General features: G+C 44.7%; 2 protein-coding genes across 3 annotated transcripts in view; both read left to right on the plus strand.

Annotated features, from left to right (window-relative positions):
• Positions 1-7112, plus strand: part of ATP10B (ATPase phospholipid transporting 10B (putative)) — a 364478-nt gene extending 357366 nt beyond the window's left edge. For both annotated transcript variants that reach the window (XM_050794772.1, XM_050794770.1), the window contains exons 24-25: positions 159-346; positions 4326-7112. In XM_050794772.1, the coding sequence (XP_050650729.1) occupies positions 159-346; positions 4326-4773 (636 nt within the window). In that variant the 3' untranslated portion in view covers positions 4774-7112. The remainder of the gene's footprint in view (positions 1-158; positions 347-4325) is intronic.
• Positions 1-22801, plus strand: part of SLU7 (SLU7 homolog, splicing factor) — an 867785-nt gene that overhangs the window by 691440 nt on the left and 153544 nt on the right. The window lies entirely within an intron of this gene.

A 22801-nucleotide genomic window follows, 5' to 3' on the forward strand; every position in this document is an offset into this window, starting at 1 on the left:
GTTTGCTTTATAATGATATATTAAGCTGCACCCTTTTTTGAATTTTGTGTGTGTTGCATTTCAAAAATAGTTTGAAACAAAGTTAACCAAGTAGTTTGATTACCCTGCCTCCTAATCTCAGCTTACCTTCAACAGTGTTTGCTTCTTTCCCTCCACAGACCATTTTCCACGGAGTCGTGCTCCTCGGCAGCTTCCTGATGTACTTTCTGGTATCCCTCCTGTACAATGCCACCTGTGTCACCTGCAACAGCCCCACCAATCCCTACTGGGTGATGGAAGGCCAGCTGTCAAACCCCACTTTCTACCTCGTCTGCTTTCTCACACCAGTTGTTGCTCTTCTCCCAAGGTTTGAGCACTGGGGCTGTGTTTCTTTCCTAAAATTACCAATCTCCCTTTAATAAGATATTTTTAAAACCCAAGAGTCAGGAGTTTGGCTTCTGCTGGGATCCTTGAGGCTACTGTTTCAGAAACAGAGAGGTGGGACAGAAAGAATGATGAATGACCAAGGAGGCAAATAACATGGACTGTGGTCCCAGGTTAGCCACAAAGTAGCGAAGTCACCAAATCAGTGTGACCTCCGTTGTGACATCTATAAAATGGGAGTATCAATTCCTACCCTCCTGCCTTACAAATATTTTTGTGTTATAAGGAATTATTTTGAGAAGCTCTGTGGTCCTTTTTTGTATTAGTCCAGGAGTCTCATACTCAAATGCCTACAAGGACAGGCCAGCAAGTTCAGCAAGCCAGATGGAGTACAGACACTGGAAGAAAGAGCTTCTCAGCTTCTATCATGGACACAAGGAAAGATCAAGTCAAACATTTCAGAGCTTCAGAGTTTTCCCAGAAATTCAAATTTTGCATGAAATTGCCAACATTTAAGTATTATTCAAATTTGTTTAAACACACACTTTCCACACAAGACCTGCATTAGACAAATTATCCATGCCCAGGGACTATGTCAGATATTTCCAAGTTAAACCCTCTACAGTAAATGTACCTTTTCCAGAAAAATAGCAAGAGCAACTATAAATGCCTTGACTTTCCTTGGAGCTCACTCTTGACATAGGCTCTCCCATCTAGTCTCTCATTTTGTTTTTGCCATGAGCTAAGTGTTGGGCAGATCTATGGCTCTAGTACCCCGCTCATGGGACGGCTGAAGTACCAAGAGGGACCAGAATGTGTTCACAGGCCTACCACCGATCACAGTGGGAGCTAGGTTCTCCCAACTCAAAGGCCGGTGTTCTATTCTGCAGCCCACACTCTCTAGTCAAAGCAGTGAACTTGACGATGATGTGCCCACAGGCAAGACTTAGCCTCTTTCCATCCCTAGGATCTCACCACTCTGAACATCGCAATCAAGCCGTTTTATCATTTTAAGCGATAGCAAATAGACAATTATACAAAACTTTTTTTATCCCAAAATTAGATACCCATCAACAGGCCTTACTTCCTTTAATAAGTTTGGTGGTTTGCTTAACCTAGTTTCTCTTGCCCCTAGGTTCTCTTGCCCCCAAGTTCTCTTGTCTTCTAACTTTATGTTCTCTCCATAAACAGCAATAACTGTCATGGATTTAAAAATTATTTTTAGCAGACGACTCTTCATCATAAATTCCCAGCCCAGACCTCTTTTATGAATTCCAGACACATCTTTCTAGCTACCTATTCATCACCTCCACTGGGCATATTAAGTCTGAGGAAACTGGGAGACATTTCTAATTGAATTCGTGATTCCACCCTCTATCACCAGCACCACCCCAGAAATCTGGGTACCTCTCTAGAGTTTCTTTCAGCAAATGCTACCCACTTAGGACAAAGGCAGGCCCCGAGGAATTATTCTTGACATCACCTGCTAACCCACGCCCACGTCTAGCCTTTCACCAAGTACTGACAGTTCTAACCACTATGTATTTCTCAAACTCATCTATTTCCATTTCTACGGCCACTGCTACCAATAGACTATTACCCTTTCACTCCAAATTATTTCAGTAGTCTCCTATTAGATCTTACTCTTGTCCATTATTGTTGGTCCAAAGTGTGATGTCACCTATTTATAACCCTCCAAGGGCTTCCCAAGACCTCTGCAGTAAAGCACAAAAATCATAAACCTGGCCCACAATTCCTCCCTGCTCTGCTTGTGCCAACCCCTCCTGGGTCATATTCCCCTACTCTTATCACCACTCCCCAAGCTTCAGCCATCGTGCCTCGGTTTTGATTCTCATCCCCTTGGCATGGCTACCTCCTATGCATCCTGCAGTTTTCAGCTTTAAAAGGTTACTCTGTGTAAACCTTTCCCCAAGCCACCACCTTCCTCCTCCATTCATTTTTTCAGCAAATACTTTTCAAGTCCCCACAATGGGCCAGGCCCCCAAAGGATTAAGCCATGAACACAAAAGACAAGCTTTTTGCTGTCATGTAACATGTGAATATAGTTATAAATGGGGGGGGGCATTTCCTCAAGGAAGAAACATTTAAGGGCTGATAGGGTATGGGTTTGAGAAATACATAGCGGGTGCAACTGTCAGCACTTCCTTCCTTGAGGAAGAAACACTTAATTTTAGTGATCAGGTGTTTGACACTCTCATTGCCTTCTCCATTTATAACTATATTCACATGTTACATGACAGCAAGGACCTTGTCTTTCCTGTTCATGGCTTAATCCCTTGGGGGCCTGGCCCGTTGTGGGAACTTGAAAAGCATTTGTTGAATAAACCAATAGAGGAGGAAGGCAGTGGCTCAAGGAAAAGGTTTACACTACGGAAATTCCAGTTTTAAAGCAAAAAGTCAAATATTTCCTGGGACACATACATGGCCTTACTACCTCACTGGGTGAGATGTGAGAGAATGAAAACAATTTATCTGGTTCCATGGGATCTACTGTAATTTTCAGAAATCTCTTGCCTACTGGCAGAGGTTGGCTGGGCAGGGGTGGGAGGGTCACCCTGCAGCTTTTAGACATAGTGGAAGAATAGGAGCCTTCCTGCTTATAAGACTTCAAACAAAAAATTTTTAAAGACTATCTTTGGGAATGACCTTAGATGTCCTCCAGGCCAGATAGATTCCTTTTTAGATAAGGCAACGGACATCTGGAAAGTGGATGTGAGTTGCCCACTGCCACGGCTTGTGTATATTTTCTCCATACACCACATAGTTTTATTCACGTTCTTACCCCTTTCCTTGCCTACACTTTGAACAGAGAGAAGATTCTAGACATAGATAAAGACTTCCAATTCCAGGCCGGGCACAATGGCTCACGCCTGTAATCCCAGCACTTTGGGAGGCCGAGGCGGGCGGATCACAAGGTCAGGAGATCGAGACCATCCTGGCTATCACGGTGAAACCCCGTCTCTATTAAAAATAAAAAATAAAAAAATTAGCCGGGCATAGTGGTGGATGCCTGTAGTCCCAGCTACTCAGGAGGCTGAGGCAGGAGAATGGCGTGAACCCGGGAGGCGGAGCTTGCAGTGAGCCGAGATCGCGCCACTGCACTCCAGCCTGGGTGACAGAGCGAGACTCCGTCTCAAAAACAAAAAAAGACTTCCAATTCCAGAGTCTACTACAGACTGTATGCAGCTTGGCAGGGGTATAAAAACCTTGAGTCAGTCAACAAGGAGATCTGTTAACATCTCAGGAGACTTTGGGAATTTCACCTCACCTCTTGGGGCCCCTATTTCTTTATCTGGCAAATTGTGGTAATAGGATGACACTGTCAAGTCAGCAAGGCCCACAGATTCAAGAAAAGAATGTGGATTCTAAAACTATTTTAAAATCATCAAGTTTTACAAAGGCTTAACATGACACAGCAATTAAATTTGCCTAAATTGGAGTAGCCCAGAAATAGAATGGACTGCTTTGTGCATGGCAAATAAGAGACATTTGGATTCAGAGTGTGTGGTTCTGACCATAGCTCAACCACTGTGTGGCTGTGAACAAATCATTAAATCTCTCAGTCCCTCAGTTTCCTTATCTGTACTCAGAGGCAAACGAAAGTAATAACCACATGAGATTGTTGGGAAAATAAAATGAGTTAATAATGCATAAAGCACTTAGAATAGTCCTGGTGTATAATAAATGTTAACTGTTATGTTTGTTGTTATTTTTTTGTTGAGCTACCCAAGCTCAACCAAAAAAAAACTGTTATGTTTGTTGTTATTTTTTTGTTGAGCTACCAAGACTAGAGGTGCCCAGGCATGGATTTAATAGCTAGGAGTGCAGTAAAGAGGATCTTGCCCTGGGCAGGGAGCTGGATTCTAAAGACCATCTTTTAATGCTGAAGTTTATGAAGTAATGGAAATCAGAAATATCTTTATTCTGTTATTTCCCACCAGATACTTTTTCCTGTCTCTACAAGGAACCTATGGGAAGTCTCTAATCTCAAAAGCTCAGAAAATTGACAAACTGCCCCCAGACAAAAGAAACATGGAAATCCAGAGTTGGCGAAACAGACAGAGGGCTGCCCCTGTCCCCGAAGTGGCTCGACCCACCCACCACCCAGTGTCATCTATCGCAGGACAGGACTTCAGTACCAGCACCCCGAAGAGCTCTAACCCTCCCAAGAGGAAGCACATCGAAGAGTCAGTGCTCCATGAACAGAGATGCGGCACAGAGCACATGAGGTATGACTCATGCTCAGGGGACTCCTCAGCTCAACTCTCATCCGGGGAGCACCTGCTGGGGCCTAATAGGACAATGGCCAACTCAAGAGGACAGACTGATATGTCCCGGTGCTCAAAGAGGGGCAGCCATCGCCGATCCCAGAGTTCACTGACCATATGAGGAGCTGCAGAAATCCATACAAACTCAACAGAGGCCACTCAATCACTGGCCCACGTAACCCTTGACCCCTTCCTTTTCATAGAGGAAACAACGTGCCAGTCTTATTCTTTTTTTCTCCAACAACCTTGACTTCCATGGAGGAAGCGCTGTCCCCAAGGGGTTTGACACAAAGACTGGAAACCCAGTCGGTCTTTAGTTTTCTGCTGCTGCCAGGCAGCACATTTTGCAAACAGTTTGGAGAAGGAGGTTGTTTTTGTTGCACTGAGTTCTCAAATTGGTTTAGCCCAAAGCTATTCCTCTGACCCTCTAGATAAGTGTAGCCTACAACCCAATGCAACTGGGCCATAAGTTTCCAAGATTCCAAGAAGTGTATCAACCCAGGCAATATCTCAGGATATGGAAGTCTCTGGGCTTCTTTACCCCTCACTGCCCAGAGTTAAAGTTTCATAAGAGACTTGTGCATATAAGGGCTTCATCTTGAGTGTATTGCGGTGACGGCCTAGTTGGTATTAACATCCCTTCCATGCACAGCGAGTTGGTTCTGCCTTTTGTCTGTAAGCCAAAGAAAAGCCACGTCTAAAAAGCTACTACTAAAAGCCAGAAAGAAAAGTGGATTTGAACTCAGTGTCACAGACTCTTCTGAGGGTTGTAGGGTCACAGCTAGTGTAAGAGGCATGAAGAATAGACATGCAAAAGGGAACAGGTGAACCAGAGACCCCTGTTTTGACTGACAGGCCATATGTCCCACCATCTGGGGAATCTGACAAGAGAACATAGGTGGCACTCTTTTTTAAAAAAGCTATTTATTGTATTTATTTTTAAATAAAACTGCCCATCCTCATTCAGCTCTTAGAACAAAAGAAAAAAAAAACCTGTAAATCAGGAGATATAAGCACATCCGCACCCAGAATAGGCCCATATGATAAAGCAACCCTGAGCTTAAACAATGACATTTTCAAGGGTAGAGCTCATATGAAACCCCACTCAGCTTATTCCAGAATACCACCCTCTGGAAGACACTGGCCTGCTTCAGTTAGAGGAGTCAGAGGAAGTGTCACTTCACAGGGAAAAGGAGGATTATATAGACTTCCTATCCCTAGAGGTTATGTCAAATATATAGCAGAGCTCAAAACAGTGTTAAAAGAATGAACAGTAGAATTTTAATAGGCTGTCAAGAGAAGCCAGGTCTGTTGTGGGAAAGTATAGCCTAACCCTAGTCTTGTAAAATAAGCCAGAAAGGGTACTGAGCCACCTTAAGCTAGTACCTATATAGTAGGCAAAAAGGACAGAAATAGATGCAATAAGTGTGGCGAGTCTTTGAGCCTATGAGTCATGCCATCAGCCATAAGTTGACCTATCACTCGAGAACCTCCTCAGCAAAGATGTTAGAAAACATTCAATCAAGTTGGCAAATGGCACAGGGAGCTGGCCTTCTGACCATCTTCCTGACAAACCTGGACTGGAAGGACCATTTGCAGCACCGTCCTGGAGCCAATATCCTGTTTCACTGCCTCTGCCACATAATGATGTCAGCACTAGCCAGCTGCTGGGTATTTGGAGGAATCCTGCATGAGGATTGCCCATGAAGGGACAGGTACACATACCAGGCAAAGTGGTGATGATGTGAATTGTTCCCAGTAAGGGGACTGAGTGAAAACTTGGATCTCAGGCACCCCAATGTTTTCCCCAAACAATTTCTGGCTACTACTAAAAGCCAGAAAGAACAGAACAGTGGCCTCAGGAGATCTGAGTTTGAATTCTTGCTCTGCCTCCATTCTCTCTAGGATTCAGGCAGCTTGAAGCAGGATGCCACACCTGCAAGTTGGTTAGAATTGCCTTTCTTCTCAGGCTTGACATAGGTATTAAGTCAAAATTACATGAAACCCAGTGGTAAAAAGCCTCTGAAAGCTGTAACACCTTCAGTAATAACAAAGGGATTTTTATTTCAGAGCTAAGGGGAAAAGAGATTGAGAAGTTGAAAAAAATAATGTCTGATTCTTTTCCTAAGTTCCAAACTATAGCCAGCATTTTGATGCTGCTGTTTTTCTTGTATGACCAACCATCCCAGTTTGCCTGGGACTTTCTCATTTTTAAGAGTCCCAAATCCTAGGAAACTGGAGCAACTGATACAACTGGTCACCTACTCTTGCCCCTCTGTAAATCAAGCCAACTGTGACCATCCAATGTGCCATCTTACAGGGAAAAGTTATAACAACTATTCCCCTATAACATAATGCTAATGATTGTACTTAGTACATTTTTATACTTTTATTATGTTTTACTGATTGGAAATATGTCATCCTTTATTAAAAATAAACGTGGTTTTTCATAGTTGCCTGTCAACCTAAGTTCATATTATTATTCTTTTATATCATTATCACTAGTTCTGAGGACTTTCTCATCCCCCCGTCCTCTTCTGCATTCATTTATTCATTCATTCATGTATCTGTCCAATAAATTTCTGTTAAGCCCCTACTAGATGCCTGACAATGTGCGAGGTGCTGTGAGGAGCTCAATCTGTCTTTGAGAAGCTCACGTATTTGTCGAGAATCCAACGCCGCCAACCCCCACTGAAAGTATAGAGTATCAGGAACATATTCAGCTATTGGACCCAACATGAAAGTACGACAAATCAAAAGGGCTGTAAGAATTAGAAGCAGTACATGCAGTCTAGAACTCTAACCTGGCTACTACTCTCCTCCTGGAAGCCCAGCACCAGCCTCAAATCAAGACTGATTTGGTCCAGCACCAACCTCAAATCGAGACTGATTTGGGTGCCTCTTTTTATTCAATCAGTATCAACTAAGTGCCTGTTGGACATAGCACTGTGATAGGCAGCAAGGATAAAATAAGGAAGAAAAACAGGCCCAGTTCCTGCCCTTAAAATTCCTAATCTAGAAAGCAAGACAGATAATATTAAGGAAGTCAGTCAATGTGATATTACATACTATGAGAGGAAGCAAGAATGGAGATGAAGGGAGAGGAAGGGTTCCCAGGATAGTCAGAGAAGCTTTCTCCAAGGAGACGACATTTCAGCTGAGACCTCAATCATGAGAACAAGACAGCAAAGAAGGGCCCTTTCAGAGAGTTAAGTACAAAAGCCCCAAAGAAGAAGTTGTGGTATTTAAGGAAAAGGAAGGAGGATGGTGTGGCTAGAAGCCAATAAGACAGAGGATGTGCTACAGGATCACGTTAGTAGTAACGACTGTATTTGCTTGCTGTGTGCTAGGTGATGGTCTAAGCATACATCATCATGGAAACCTCACAGCAGCTTTATAAGGTAAGGGTAGTTACTCTCCCCTATTTCAGTTAGCTTCTGCTGCATAACAAACCACCCCACAACTTGGTAAATTAATGCAGCAATCATTTCTGTGACCATGATGCTGTGTGTAGGCAACTTACACTGGACTCCTCCAGGACATCTCATCTTTGCTCCACACAGCATCAGCTGAACTTGCTTCTGTCTGGGACCTTGGCTGGTATGGCTGGGATCTCTCTCCATGTGATGTCTCATCCTCAAGGAGGCCGGCCTGGCCTTGTCACATAGCAGCAACACTTGGAGTGAGAACAGAAGCTGCAAAGCCTTTGAGATATAAGCTCAAACTCACAAATCATCACTGCCCACCACATTCTATGGAAGCAAGTCCCAAGGCCAGCCCAGTTTCAAGGCTATAGGAAAATACATTCCACTTTTAATGAGAAGAGCTGTAAGTAAACTTGAGGCCATTTGAAATCTACCACATCCTCATTCTCAGAAGCTAAAGCTGATGTGTTATAAACATATCACAGTCATACAATTAACCAGCAGCGAGGTAGCATTCTAAACTGTGGAGTCTGAAACCAGAGGGTGTACTCTTGTTTTTGAGTTGGAGTTTTACTCTTTCACCCAGGCTAGAGTGCAGTGGCACAATCTCAGCTCACTGCAACCTCTGCCTCCCGGGTTCAGGCGATTCTCTTGCCTCAGCCTCCCAAGTAGCTGGGATTACAGATGCCTGCCACCACACCCACCTAATTTTTTTTTTTTTTTTTTTTTTTTTTTTAGCAGAGATAAGGTTTTGCCACGTTGGCCAGGCTGATCTCAAACTCCTGACCTCAGGTGATCCACCTGCCTCAGCCTTCCAAAGTGCTGGGATTATATGTGTGAGCCACCGCACCTGGCTGAGGCTGTACTTTTGATCACAGGGCTACAAAACTGCAAGATGAAGCTGGAGGGCAGGTGGGGACCAGATCACAGAGAACCAGAATTCATGCCTGCATTGCCCTAACATATCTCCCCCTGAGTTGGGCACCCAGCCAGACCTTCCCATGGGCATGGAGAGCCCCCCAGGAGAAGTCAGTCACCTGGGAGGATGAATCCTCCCAGGTACCCAAAAAAGAGAACCCCCAAAGGAGCCTGGGACCCAGGCAGGACTCCACTGATAAACGAGGTGGGGCCTATGAGCTGGGGCAATGCCCTGAGCAGGCAGGCCTTTTGAGGGCACTACCAGAGGAGTGCTGCCCAGCCAAAACTTCAGGACACCCACAATGAGATTGTGGACATTTTCAGACAGGAGCCAAGTCCAGGAGTCTTTTCGTTGGAAGGTGTTCTGGTGCCACCTAGTATCGGTGGAGGAGGTGCCTCACTGGGAGTTCTTCCTGTATCAGGAGCAGGGGAAACAGGACTGAGGGTGGCAGGTTGGGTGAGGAGAGTATGGGGGGATGAAGCCAGGAGTCAGAGGCTAGGTTTCAAGTTTGGGTCTACCAGCAGTTTCTATGATGCCTCTGGACAAATCCTGTCACTAGGTTTCAACCTGTTTCCTCAAACTCTCGAGATGGGAACCAGACTGGTTCTAACATGCTGTGATTCTTGAAGCTATGTAGGGAGGCTGGTTACAGGGTGGGAATGACCTCCAGTATATTCAAGTCCTTGTGATTTACTGTTTTGCAGCTATCTCTCTCTGCCTCCCTCCCCTCCCCACCACACAGACACACAGACACACACACACACACCCAGTGGAAAAATCCCTTGAGGGAGGGACGCTGGACTTATTCCCTGCTGTGTTTCCAGTGCTTGGCACATGGCAGTGCCCAGGAATACTGTGATTGTTGCTACTGAAGAAAATCGTAAGTGAGGGCTGCTCTCAGACAGAGGTAAAGGGGAGATAATGGGTTGGACCCCTATGCCTTTTTGAGGTCCTGGGTTGCCTTTTTCAGATTAATGGCTATTAAGAAGCTGCAAATACCTGATGAGGGTCCAGGGCAGCTGCCCTCCCCAACTGTCAGGAGGGAGACCGAAGCCAGAACCTCTTTTCCTCATGCAGGCCCTAAAGTATGCTAAGGAGTGGGGAAGAGGAGCTTTCATCTCCTGTAACCTCCAACACCTGTGCTCACACGCCCCCCCTCCAACCAACAAAACATAATTGCTTACTATGTAATTGAAACACCAAGACAAGTCTCTAGTGCCCCTGTCCAAGCACTGCCCTGCCTGGAAGCCCCTCCTCTATGGATATGCAGACTGCCACAGTCCCTCTCCTGATGCTTAGTAGGTCTGTGAGAAGGGCCAGCTCCTCACAGGTCAGGCCTATGGAAAAGCAAGCCCAGGTGCCACAGGGACCAAGACCACCTGGGATACGGTAGGATCCTCAGAGCCTGGGGAAAGCAAATGTGTGCTTCTCTTCTGGTCTGGAGACCCCAGAACAGCACAGGGAGGCTGGCTGAGCAGGTACCTGACTTTGGGGAAAAGGTTTTTCTCCAATATTAAGAGCTCTTCCTATCCCAGCTAACCTATGTGCCCACAAGACAAGGGGAAAGATATTCCTGCACGTAAAATGTCACTATTTCATGCAGATCATGAAACTCAAGAGATAGGCAGATGTGACTGGGGTCGCCCAGCAATTTGGAGGCAAAGCTGGGACTACAATTGAGGTCTCCTGACGCCCCTCAACAAGGGCTCTTCAACAATCTCATCAGAGCTGAGCAGGCAATTCTTTCCAAGGCTGTTTGAATGTTTAAAAATACAAAGATTTGCCCAAAAAGGTAAAATAAAAAAGTATTAGGCTACATGGCAGGGGACTTAGTATATATGTTTGACAAGAAGATCTTTCCAGAACTCCTCATATCACCTTGTTTGCAGAGGGCAGCTTGGAATTGAAGGATGGCCTACATTAGTAAGAAGGCACGTCTTAGTGTTCTCTTTTCTCATCTGCAGAGGCAGAACTGAATTCCAAAGCACCACCAACTGTTGCTTCTGAGCCCTTAAGATGACCTTACCTTCTTCCCACAGGAAAAAAAAAATGCATATTTATAAGCATTTGTTCTTTTTACTGGATGCCCAAGACAAATGTGTAAAGAGATGCACACATTTTGCTTTCCCCAGTTGCAGCAGACTGGTATGTTGGACAGTGAGGGTTTCCTTTTAAGAAGGAAATCCAACACCTGCTTAACATCTTAACATCTGCTAGGCTTCTAGACAAGCCCTCCTCTTAAAGAGCAAGGAATAGAGCTCCAGAGAGATGTGAACTTACCAGAGGCTGAGTCACCTCTTTTAATCTCAGTTACCCCCAATAAGCCTGCCTGTTGGCCAGAAGAGAGTGATTTAGAAGGTCTGTTTCATGTTGAAATGAACTTCTGGGATACCACTCAATGGGGACTTTTACCAAATGGACCCATTGATGCTTTCCCAAGTAGGAAGTGCCCAGGAATACTGTGATTGTTGCTACTGAAGAAAATCGTAAGTGAGGGCTGCTCTCAGAGACAGAGGTAAAGGGGAGATACACCTTTTCGGGGTCCTGGGTTGCCTTTTTCAGGTTTGTGGCTATTAAGAAGCTGCAAATACCTGATGAGGGTCCACGGCATCATCCTCCTGGCCCTACCATCAGTCAACTGGCTCAAAATAATCAGAGGACATCATTCAGATCACGTTTTTAATGAACATCATGACCTAATGTGAGATTCTGTCTTGGTAACTCATCTATTTTATCAGCTGTTTAGAGTACTTCATCCTGGAGAAGGAGCAGGAGTGAGAGGTCTCAGGGTAGAGTAGGAGGCCATGGTGGGGAGATAATCACCTTGGCCAGAAGACCCCATGGAAGTGGCTGCCTGCACATCAGACTGCTGCTGATACAACAGGATAAACAGAGAATATACCTCCTTTCCTTGTTCCCCGCAAATGCTAATGTGTTTTCCCATTTGGCTTCCTTGTTCCATTTTACAGATGGGCAACCTGAGCTTGATACCATTCCCAAAGTCAACAGACAAGTATGCGGCTGAGAGCCAAGATTCAAGCTCAAGTTGCCCAACTTCAGGGTCCAAAATATCACCGACTAGGCAACCCTCCTTCTATAGCGTAGTGAAAGAAACTCTGGCTGAATTTAGAGTCAAGAGATCTGGACTCCCAGATCTGCAAATTTCTTGTGAGACTTCTCTCTTCTCCTTCTCCTTTAAAATGAGGGGGTTAGCCTAGAGGACTTCTCAGGGTTCCAAATTTTTCTGAATTAATGGTTCTCATATTGTTTACACTTAAATGGCCTTGAAGCTTTCTCTCAAGCTATCAATAAGAAATCTTTCTTTTTTTTTTTTTTTTAAAGTAGACGTGTTAGAAGCCAGACTGATCCAACTCCTGAAAAGGATAATTAAAGCCACCAGTAAGTCAACTGAAAACGTGCTGACTGGCTAAGCATTAGCAAATCACAAATACAGATTGTGGATGGGAGAGGCAGACAGGGTAAGCAGGTGGTAAGAAAGCAATCTGAAGGATATTAAGATAACTCCCAAAGTAAATAAGTTAAAAATCACAAATTCATGCCCCAATTCCTGAACCAGGTGCTCCCTCAGCCACCATCACCTGACTTGGACCCACCTCACCAAGCCCAGAGCCCATGCTCATGGGAACCTTGCAGGGACCCTTATACACTGTTGACATTCTGAACAAATTTTGTACTTTGCAACCTCTGTGCTTTTGCTGTAGCCATTTTCTTTCCCTAGAATGCCTGCTCAAAGCCCAAATCTCAAATTCAGACCTCTAAAGACCACTTTCTCTATAAAGCTATCCCTACTCACTGAACTTCCAAAGTTCTTTGTACATCACTGTGGAACCTAATATAGATAGGCTTCTAGTTACTCATGTCTATGTTGGGTTTTTTTAGTCATTCCTGCTAGAATGTCAGAGCCTGAAGTCACAGGTCATGAATGATTCAACCTTAGGTCTTTCCAAGGCTAGCACCAGGCCTTGGCCAATGATAGTAGTGGACTAGTTCATGAAAATGTTCTCTCATCTACTCCTGACCACAAAACCAGGAGGCAGAGATGTGGAGAGACCTTCCCCCCACCCCGACTTTCCCCATACCAGGTGGTCTCTTATCTGGGCCTCCCCTTCTTTTCCCCAAAAGACCAGATGATGGTCAAAATTCTAGGAAAATCGATGGTTCTGATCTATGAGGCATGGCCCAGGCAGTTGCTGAAACTTCCCAGCTCCTTCCCTCCCAGCTTCCGCACAGGCACACAGTCCACAAACACTGACACAGAGCCGAGAGAAGGATTGGCGCCCTGGAAGACATGTTGACATTGGCCCAGCTCTAATTACAGCTCTAACAGCCAGAGCCATGCCTGGTAGACAAACCAAACCAGAGGCACATTAATTTCTGCCCCAGCTGGCTCCCAATCATGGGACGGCTCACATCCGCGTGCTCGAAGGGGCCCTGCCCGAACCTCTGTTGCCGGAGGAATGCACCCAGCCCTGACTCTCTCATTTTTAATTAGAAGTTCCCATTAAAACCACTACAGCAATGAGACACACACCAGGCAGCATACTTCAGGACAATTAGCACACTCCTCAGGTGGCTAAAATGGCCTGGCCCTGGCCTGGGGCCGACATAATTGCACCAGAACATACAGCCTACCAGGAGGTTGCCATTTTAAGTGGAAACAAACAATTAGTCACACAGTCTATTGGGCAGTTAGATCTGTAGGAAATTATTCAGTATACATAATTTAAAAGTTTGCCATGGGTTAAGATAGACAGAAATCATCCCTTGCCTATGGCTAACTGGGACCATAAGCAAATTTCTTTCCCTGTCCCCCGCCCCCATCCCATTAATGCTTCATGTGTTTGTGTGCAGGCACCCACTGCGCAAAGCAGATTTATTGTAATTATGTGTCTGGATCACTAGAGACATGAGCATTCCATTCCTGGAATGTAGAAAATAATTAGTGGGGCAAAGAGGGTCTGGAACCCTCATCTACCTTGCTGCTCCATGCTGAATCCCCAGGCCACTAATTAAAACATGCCCCTAAGATAGCTTCTGGCTGAGTCTTCCTGGTGATACTGAGCAGTAAATAAGATGAGCAAATTAGAAGACCAGAAAGACCCCTCTGAGCACCAGGAGAGCTGCAGAAAGCAACCCCAAGGCTCCCTTGGCTCTATTTGAAGCCACACTCTCAGTTTCCACATGTACAAGTATGTCGTCCACACTTGATCACCCCTCTCCAGTTCTCATTGCTAAACCACTGCACCTTCTGCAGGCCAGTGGTGCTGCTATAATTAATATTCAACTGGCATTTCCACTGCACACTCAAAGCCTGTTCTTTCAGCCTTTTCAAATCCAATTCAGACCAAAGTAATCTTTGCCCTTTCATTTTGGTTCAGGCAGCAGCGATTGATAGGATTGCAGATTATGGTTTATTAGCATTTATTGAGCAGCAAAGGAGCCCTGCACAACAGTGGTTGTCACTAGGTCTCTGACTCCCAAACTAAAATTAACAAGCCAGAAGAACGGAAATACTGGGCAGGAAAGAGTCCAGTTCAGGGAGTTTGTTTTTTTGTTTAGTTTTGTTTTCTTGAGATGAAGTCTCGCTCTGTCACCCAGGCTGGAGTGTAGTGGCATGATCTCGGCTCACTGCAAGCTCCACCTCCCGGGTTCACGCCATTCTCCTGCCTCAGCCTCCCAAGTAGCTGGAACCACAGGCGCCCGCCACTACGCCCAGCTAATTTTTTGTATTTTTAGTAGAGACGGGGTTTCACCATGTTAGTTAGGATGGTCTCGATCTCCTGACCTCATGAACTGCCCACCTCGGCCTCCCAAAGTGCTGGGATTACAGGCGTGAGCCACTGCGGCCAGTCAGGGAGAAGTTTTATGATTTTTCATTCAAGACTCTAGATGGAGTGGAGGGTTATAAGGCTTTGAAGAAAGGGGCAGCCTGGCTAAGAGGAGGCATCCACTGTTAGGTCATTCACTTTCCAGTCTCCAGTCACCCTTCAGACTTCTCTATCTGTGGATCTAGGGGTGGTGGAAAAGGGTAAGGAAGTCTCAATTCAAGTCCTGGGCTAATCCAGTGCATGACCTTGAGCCAATTACTTTCCCTGTTGGGGACTCGGCTCATTTTCAAAATGAGAGTTAATGGGACCAGTTGTATTCAGTTGTATTAAACCTAGCTCTGCAAAACCCCCGGGGAGATGTGAGCAACTGTGAGTGACTGCAGTGGGGAAGGCACCAGGTTTGAGAGGCTGTAGACAGACCCAGAGCCAGAAAACAAGACGTGGAGTTTGATTGGGGGCTTAAATACAGGGGGAGAGTCCAGTAGCAGTGAGATGGACAGGAGAACTACCTTACGTATAATCCAATAGTAGCGAAATGGACAGGAGAACTGCCTTACATACAGTCCAGTGGCCGCGAGATGGACAGGAAAACCACCTGACATACAGTCCAATGCTGGTAGGCTGGGCAGAAGAACCGCAATCACTTGCAAAATGCATGCAGTTTCTATAGCATTTTCACTTAACACTTCCCCTAACAATCTCCACCTAGCAAACTTCATTCAACCCAAAACTTGGGGCCTCAATCCCCTGTATGGCCTGTGTTCCACAGGTGAGCCAGTAGCTAAGATGTTCCTCATAGACAAGAACGAATCTCCATGTTGACCACTCCCAGACTCTCAAGCTCAGAAGATACATTTGGGTGTGTCTCCCATTCAGGGTCATTCTCGGGGCATGCTTAAGTTTATTGCTTTCAGGGGTGTTTTCCATTCACAGGGTGCAAAGGGTCAGGCTTCCTTCCCTACATCACCAAAGCTGCTTTCATCCTACCTGTTTCACATTCCAGGCCTTCCCCTATGATTTTGTGTAAAGAAAATTCTTCATTTTAATCTGTAGGACACAAGTTTGAAGCCACCAGATGATCTCTAAAATCCTCCACACCTCTAGAGTCTATAAAGTAGTAAGAACTGAAAACATGTAAGGAATCCACCGTGCTAGTACAGAAGCAGTTGTATATTTTGAAAGGCCAGAGACATGAGAGGGAGACAGAAGGAAAAAAAAGAACATGAAATCCCACCAAAGTCCCCTGGTGCAGGCAGATAGATCCAGATCGATAAGATTTTCTGCCTCTTGTCTCTTGAAGGGATGCATTGCTCACCCGCATAAGCTTTGATAATAAGGAAGGTATCCCCCACCTGTAGTGAAAGTTTTATAAAGGCAGACTCCAAAACCTAAAAGACATCTCCTTGGATCCTCCAAGATGAAATCAGTTATTTGTGTTTCTGCCATCAGTAAGTCTTGGTTGAGAATTTCTCACTTTTTTGGTTGGGTTTGGGGTGTTTTCGTTGCAGTTGTTTGTTTTTTAAGACAGACTCTTGCTCTGTGACCCAAGCTGGAGTACAGTGGCATGACTGTGGCTCACTGCAGCCTCAACCTCCCAAGCTCAAGCTATCCTCCTGCCTCAGCCTCCTGAGTAGCTGGGACTACAGGCATGTGCCACTACATCTGGCTTTTTTTGTTTTAGTAGAAATTGAATCTATGTTGCCCAGCCTGGTCTTAAAACGCCTAAGCTCAAGCAATCCTCCTACCTCAGCCTCCTAAAGTTCTGGGATTACAAGAGTGAGCCACTCTACCCAGCCCAGGAGTTCTCACTTTAGAATGGCCTAAATGGAACCACCTGCCAATAAGCACCAAGAGAATGCCAATGTCTTTATGTGCATTATATTTTTATTCTTTGTGGCCTTCTGAAAAGTTCTACCTTCTCCCTTGCATTTTAAATTATAAATGTGCATGTGATTTATGTATTGTCATCCTAAATGGGAACCCTTTGACTGTATCCCTGAGACATGGCTGTAGAGAAAGAAGCTTGCTTAAGCACAGCAACTTCTCCAGACGTCCTTCAGAGAAAGGAGGTGGCGTTGAACACAGTGCTAAATCACATCAGGATGCAAAGTTTACCAGTTAGAGCCCAGGCCACTATGCCCATCTAACCCTGACGACTATCCAGCACTCAGTAAGTTTGGGATTGAGAAGGATAATAAGAGTGCCCACCATGATAACTACCATTTCTTAAGCATTTACAGTAATTTGGGTCCTGTACTGATGCTCTGCCTACAACTCTTACCTTTGATATCCATACAAAGTATCGCCATTTCTGTTTTAGAGAGGAAACTAAAGCTCAGAGACAGTAAGTTATTTACAAATGGCCACACGGCTAGTATGAGGCAAAGCTGGATTTTAACTTTAGTTCCTCCAATCCCAAAACCTGTGTTTCTACCCACCAAAGTCTGGATTGTTCTGGCTCAGTCTTAAGCTTCTATCATGACAGAAGACATCGCTTACCTGCTTAGAAAGTTTCAATAGCACCTTACTGCCAACAGCAGTTCTCAAACCCAGTATTACATGTGAGCCAAATGCAACAGCTCGCCATTGCCCAGGCCCCACACCCTGGGTTCTCTTTAACTCTGTCTTGATGGGGCCCTGGCTTAAGTAGTTTCAAAATATCCCCAGATGATTCTAATTCGCAACCATGATAACAACTGCTCTGGTCTACTCGACAGAATTGTTGTTTTGTTTTGTTTTTCTATGTCATCATGGTTTTTCATAGATCACTGACTCCTGGTAAATTTATAATGCAGTTTTAAAAATCCGACTCAGTTTCCCAACTTCCCATCAAGCATAACAGGTGGACAAAAATATATCCCATGTTTACAGCACTTATTTCTTTTCAAAGCATTCTCAGGTGCCTTCATCTCAATTGAGCCTCATGACTGCCCTATGAGGCAGACAGATGGAACAAATGTTATTATTCCTCTTTAAGATGAGGAAACTAAGGCTTAGGTAAGAGATGTTCCCAAGGTCACACAGCAAGTGCATGGCAGAGCTGGGACTAGAATCCAGGTCTCCACAGGGCAGTGTCTCTCCAACTTTAAAGTCACTAAGATACACTGGGATGCTTGTCCTAATGCAGTGTCCTTGGCTTCAAACCCAGAGGTCCTGATTCCGTAAGTCTTGAGAGAAGCACAAGTACCTTCATTATCACCAGTGTGATTCTGATGCAGATGACCCAAAAGTTTCCATTAGTGAAGCACTGCCATTGAGGAATTCTTCAGCCAATTACTTTGAATATTATCCTGCCCAGAAGAAAGGAAAAGGACCAGCTGATCTAATTCAAGATCCTTTCCAAATCCGTGGTATTTCATTTGCTTTCCCATTTACTCTTTCTTATTGCCTACTAATATCCTTCCAGAGAAATAATAATCAAATACAAACTCTAGATCAGCGATGGTCAGTGAGTTTCAGTTCAGCATTCCATCTCAAATCAACCAGCAGTGTCTTCTTAGAGCCTTGGATTAAGAAGCAATGAGACTAAAAAAGAACAAGATCATGTCCTTTGCAGCGACATGGTTGTAGCTGGAGGCTATTGTCCCTAGCAAACTAACACAGGAACAGAAAAGCAAATATCGCATGTTCTCACTTATAAGTGGGAGCTAAATGATGAGAACACATAGACACATAGAGGGGAACAACACACAGTGGGACCTATTGGAGGGTGGGAGGAGGCAGAGGATCAGGAAAAATAACTAATGGATATTAGACGTAATACCTGAAATAATCCGTACAACAAACCCCCATGACACAAGTTTACCTACGTAACAAATCTGCACAGATACCTCTGAAGTTAAAATAAAAGTTAAAAAAAAAAAAAAAAAAGAAGAAGAAGCAATGAGGCTGCTCCCAGACACGGCAGGAAAATAAACTATGACCAGTTAGTCCTATCTGTCATGGGCACAGTGAGGACTCTGGCAGCCTTGCACTTTCATTGTTCTAAAGAGTGCTTCATCTCCAGTTCTGTTCTTATTTTTCTAGTTAGAGAATATTTCTACAAGGAGAGATCTAGTTTATGACTACAGATAATAAGAAATGAATTTTATAAACTGCTACCATGCTGCCCATAAACTATGGGTTCTGCTTGAGACATTCTGGATGCCATGATTCAGATGTAAATATCCCCTGAAATCCATCAATGTCTGGGTAGCCGATTAAGCACCATGGACTATAACAGTGTCCCCTTCTCTAATCTTCAGGCATTTTTGATTTTTGTGAGCTGATATATTATCACGGTGAGGGGACTTTCTCACACACTCTGCTCACGGTAACAGATGAGGTGTGAAATTGATTCTGAGCACCTAGAAGGGTTATGATTTATCATCACATATTAAGCCTTGTGGAGCTTTACTGGATGAATCCCAGCTATACTCAGAATCCAACCACACTTCTAGAAAGAGAACACGGAGTGACTCAAGATACATTAAATTCAGATGTTTCACCGTTGACACCCATAAGGGACTCCCTTTCATTCATTCAATCAACAAATATTTACTGAACACCTAGCATGTGCCAGGAAATGTTCCAGGAGTGGCAGATGTTGCGCTGGACAAGAAAGACAAGGTCTCCTCAGACCCACTTATCCCTAGTGCTGGCTCCCCTCACTGATTATAACTGGCACTCACCACTGAGTGAACACACCAACAGCCTGGTGCCTGGGGATCGGTGCTCAAGGTGGCCTGAACTGGACATCATTCCATACTTCTCTGGACTCCAGAAGCTTGAAGAAGTCAACTTGATAATGGCTAATGCCTTTATCGTGACTCCATGCTGATCCTTCAATGCAAAGAATGTGCCCACAGGGATCTCTACTGAGGGTGTGTATTCCATGTGAGCCTCCCAGGAAGTCCCTCAGTGGAGGATCAGCTTTGGGCAAAAGACTTACCCAACTGAAAGTATGTAGACAGGAAAGAAATCTCCCTTCTGCTAAACAGTGCCTTAAAATATATTCTTAGCACAAGGTGGGGCAAGGGAAATGGCAGGCAGGACATCAGAATCTCATAGCAAGGTTTATTTATTTATTTATTTATTTTTTGAGGTGGAGTCTCGCTCTGTCACCCAGGCTGGAGTGCTGTGGCCGGATTTCAGCTCACTGAAAGCTCCGCCTCCCGGGTTTATGCCATTCTCCTGCCTCAGCCTCCCGAGTAGCTGGGACTACAGGCGCCCGCCACCTCGCCTGACTAGTTTTTTGTATTTTTTAGTAGAGACGGGGTTTCACCATGTTAGCCAGGATGGTCTCGATCTCCTGACCTCGTGATCCGCCCGCCTCGGCCTCCCAAAGTGCTGGGATTACAGGCGTGAGCCACCGCACCCGGCCGCAAGGTTTATTTTTAAATACACACTCCTAAGTCTCTGTTCCCTCACCTCTGAGTTCTGCCTCTGAAGATTTGAGTTGGGGGCTAAGTCATATCTATTTGGAAAAAGTCCCCACAGGTGATTCCCATGAATCTAGAAAACATGGCATTCAAGTTTCACTTAGATATAGGCCAAGCCTCTGTCAAAACACAAGGTACAGCCAGGCATGGTGGCACCTGAGGGAGGATTGCTTGAACTCAGGAGTTCAAGGTTGTAGTGAACTATAATCACACCACCGCACTCCAGCCTGGGCTACAGAGTGAGACCCTGTCTCAAGAAAACAACAAAAAACAAGCTACAAGGTACAAATATCGTCAAAGTTGGGGGAATATAAACCCACTGGGCTGGGAGTCATGAAACTTGAGTTCTAGTCCTGATTTTGTCTCTATCAGCTATGTGACCTCAGACCATCTGCTTTAGTTTCTGGGCTCCAGTTTCATTATATGTACAATGAGGGGAAAGCGGTCAACAATTTTTTATTTATTTATTTATTTTGAGATGGAGTCTCGCTCTGTCACCAGGCTAGAGTGCAGTGGCGTGATCTCGGCTTACTGCAACCTCTGCCTCCCAGGTTCAAGCGATTCTTTTGCCTCAGCCTCCCAATGAGCTGGGACTACAGGCATGTGCCACCAAACCCAGCTAATTTTTGTATTTTTAATAGAGACAGGGTTTCACCATTTTGGCCAGGATGGTCTCAATCTCTTGACCTCGTGATCCACCTGCCTCGGCCTCCCAGAGTGCTGAGATTACAGGCATGAGCCCCTGTGCCCGGCCCAATGATTTCTGAAGTGTCTTAAAGAGCTAAGATTATGTGGCTACGTTTTTTCACATTTGCAAGCCAATTTTAAACAACAATTGAGCAGTGTAAATCACTGATAAATAGTTATTGTAGGAAAGTAATGCATATTTTAAACACATTAGTCTTCCAGAGCAGTCCATTGTGTGTTTAAATGTCATCAGGATCCATAATTAAGCATCTGAGGTGTTCAGTGTGGAATTTTTATAAACTACCCAGTAGCAAACTCATCCTTGTGCTATTTGTTCCCCTCTCTTCTGCCTTCTTGCCCCCTACCCCATCCTTTGGGTGTCCACACAACTGGAGTAGTTAGTAATTGGCTGTAAGTGGCAGCTACTGGATTTCTCTAATAATATGCCTATAAATCTCTTCTTCTCATTAAAGAATCTAGAGTTGTGTCTTCCAATAGACTTTTGGCAGACTGACTTTTTGCTTAATCATTTCCATGTGATTCACATCCTTGAACTTTTTCATTCTGATTGTCCATCCCTCTATACCCCACTCACATACACATGCATGCAAATATTCTCTCCTAATGGCTAAGACAATTCACCAAACAGCACATCCACTGGCAAACATCAAGATTTTTATATCTGTTCTTTCTCCATAGAGATAACCTCTTTCAAGATAATGATGTGATTAAAATCTGACTTTCTTGCCCTTTCAAACGAGTTATCTAATCACAACTCTACCCTTAGCCAAGCCACAGTGCAAAATCAACAAGAGTAATTTGCTGGGAATCCTTCACCAGTTCACAGTTGACTCAGCCAGTGTTCCTCTATAGAATGGGGCTTACATTTTGCTACTGCCCTGGAATCATAGCATATTAGAGCAGCGGATCTTCAAACTTTACAATGATAAGAATCCCACAGCCTCTGTACTCTGCTCTATGCTGCCAGCCCTGGAAGCCTACATGCTGCACTTCCCAGATTCCCTTACCACGGCTGTTGGTCAGGTTCAGCTAATGTGACTCATTGACAGCCAGAAAGAAGTCATCCTGATTCTAGCATCAGCAGAGTTTGCTGTCTCTTCAGCAATTCTAGCAGCAGCAGCCTGACACATGTCCCTCTGAGGCCCCAGCACTGCCCATCAAAGCTCCAGACCAGCAGCTTCCTCACCAAGAGGACTCCTTCTTCTTTTTAATCCTTAGCATACTCCTTCCTTCTGTTCCTCCAGCCCTGTTAACACCTTTTTAACTATGGTAGACGATTGGCAGAAAATGGTACCAATTAATCCCTTCCCTCTCTCCACAATGCTTTGCAATGTGACTTTAAAGCTTCTCCTATCAAAATATATAATATTTATATATATATATATATATTCTTTTTTTTTTTTTTTTTTTTTTTTTTTTTTTTGAGATGGAGTCACTCTGTCACCCAGGCTGGAGTGCAGTGGTGCGATCTTGGCTCACTGCAACCTCCGCCTCCCAGGTTCAAGCGATTCTCCTCCCTCAGCCTCACAAGTAGCTGGGACTACAAGCGCATGCCACCACACTGGGCTAACTTTTTTTATTTGTATTAGAGACAGGGTTTCACCGTGTTAGCCAGGATAGTCTCGATCTCGATCCACCCGCCTTGGCCTCCCAAAGTGCTGGGATTATAAGCGTGAGCCACTGTGCCAGGCCTTCTCTACCTCTTAAATCTGGGCTGGCCTTATGAATTTCTTGGGCCAATAAATTGCAGCCAAAGCAATATGATGTCAGTTCTGATTCTCGATCTAAAGAGACTTTGCATGCTTCCACTGTTACTTTGGGAATCCTG

Source organism: Macaca thibetana, chromosome 6, assembly GCF_024542745.1.
Source record: "Macaca thibetana thibetana isolate TM-01 chromosome 6, ASM2454274v1, whole genome shotgun sequence".
Classification (NCBI taxonomy): Eukaryota; Metazoa; Chordata; class Mammalia; order Primates; family Cercopithecidae; genus Macaca; species Macaca thibetana.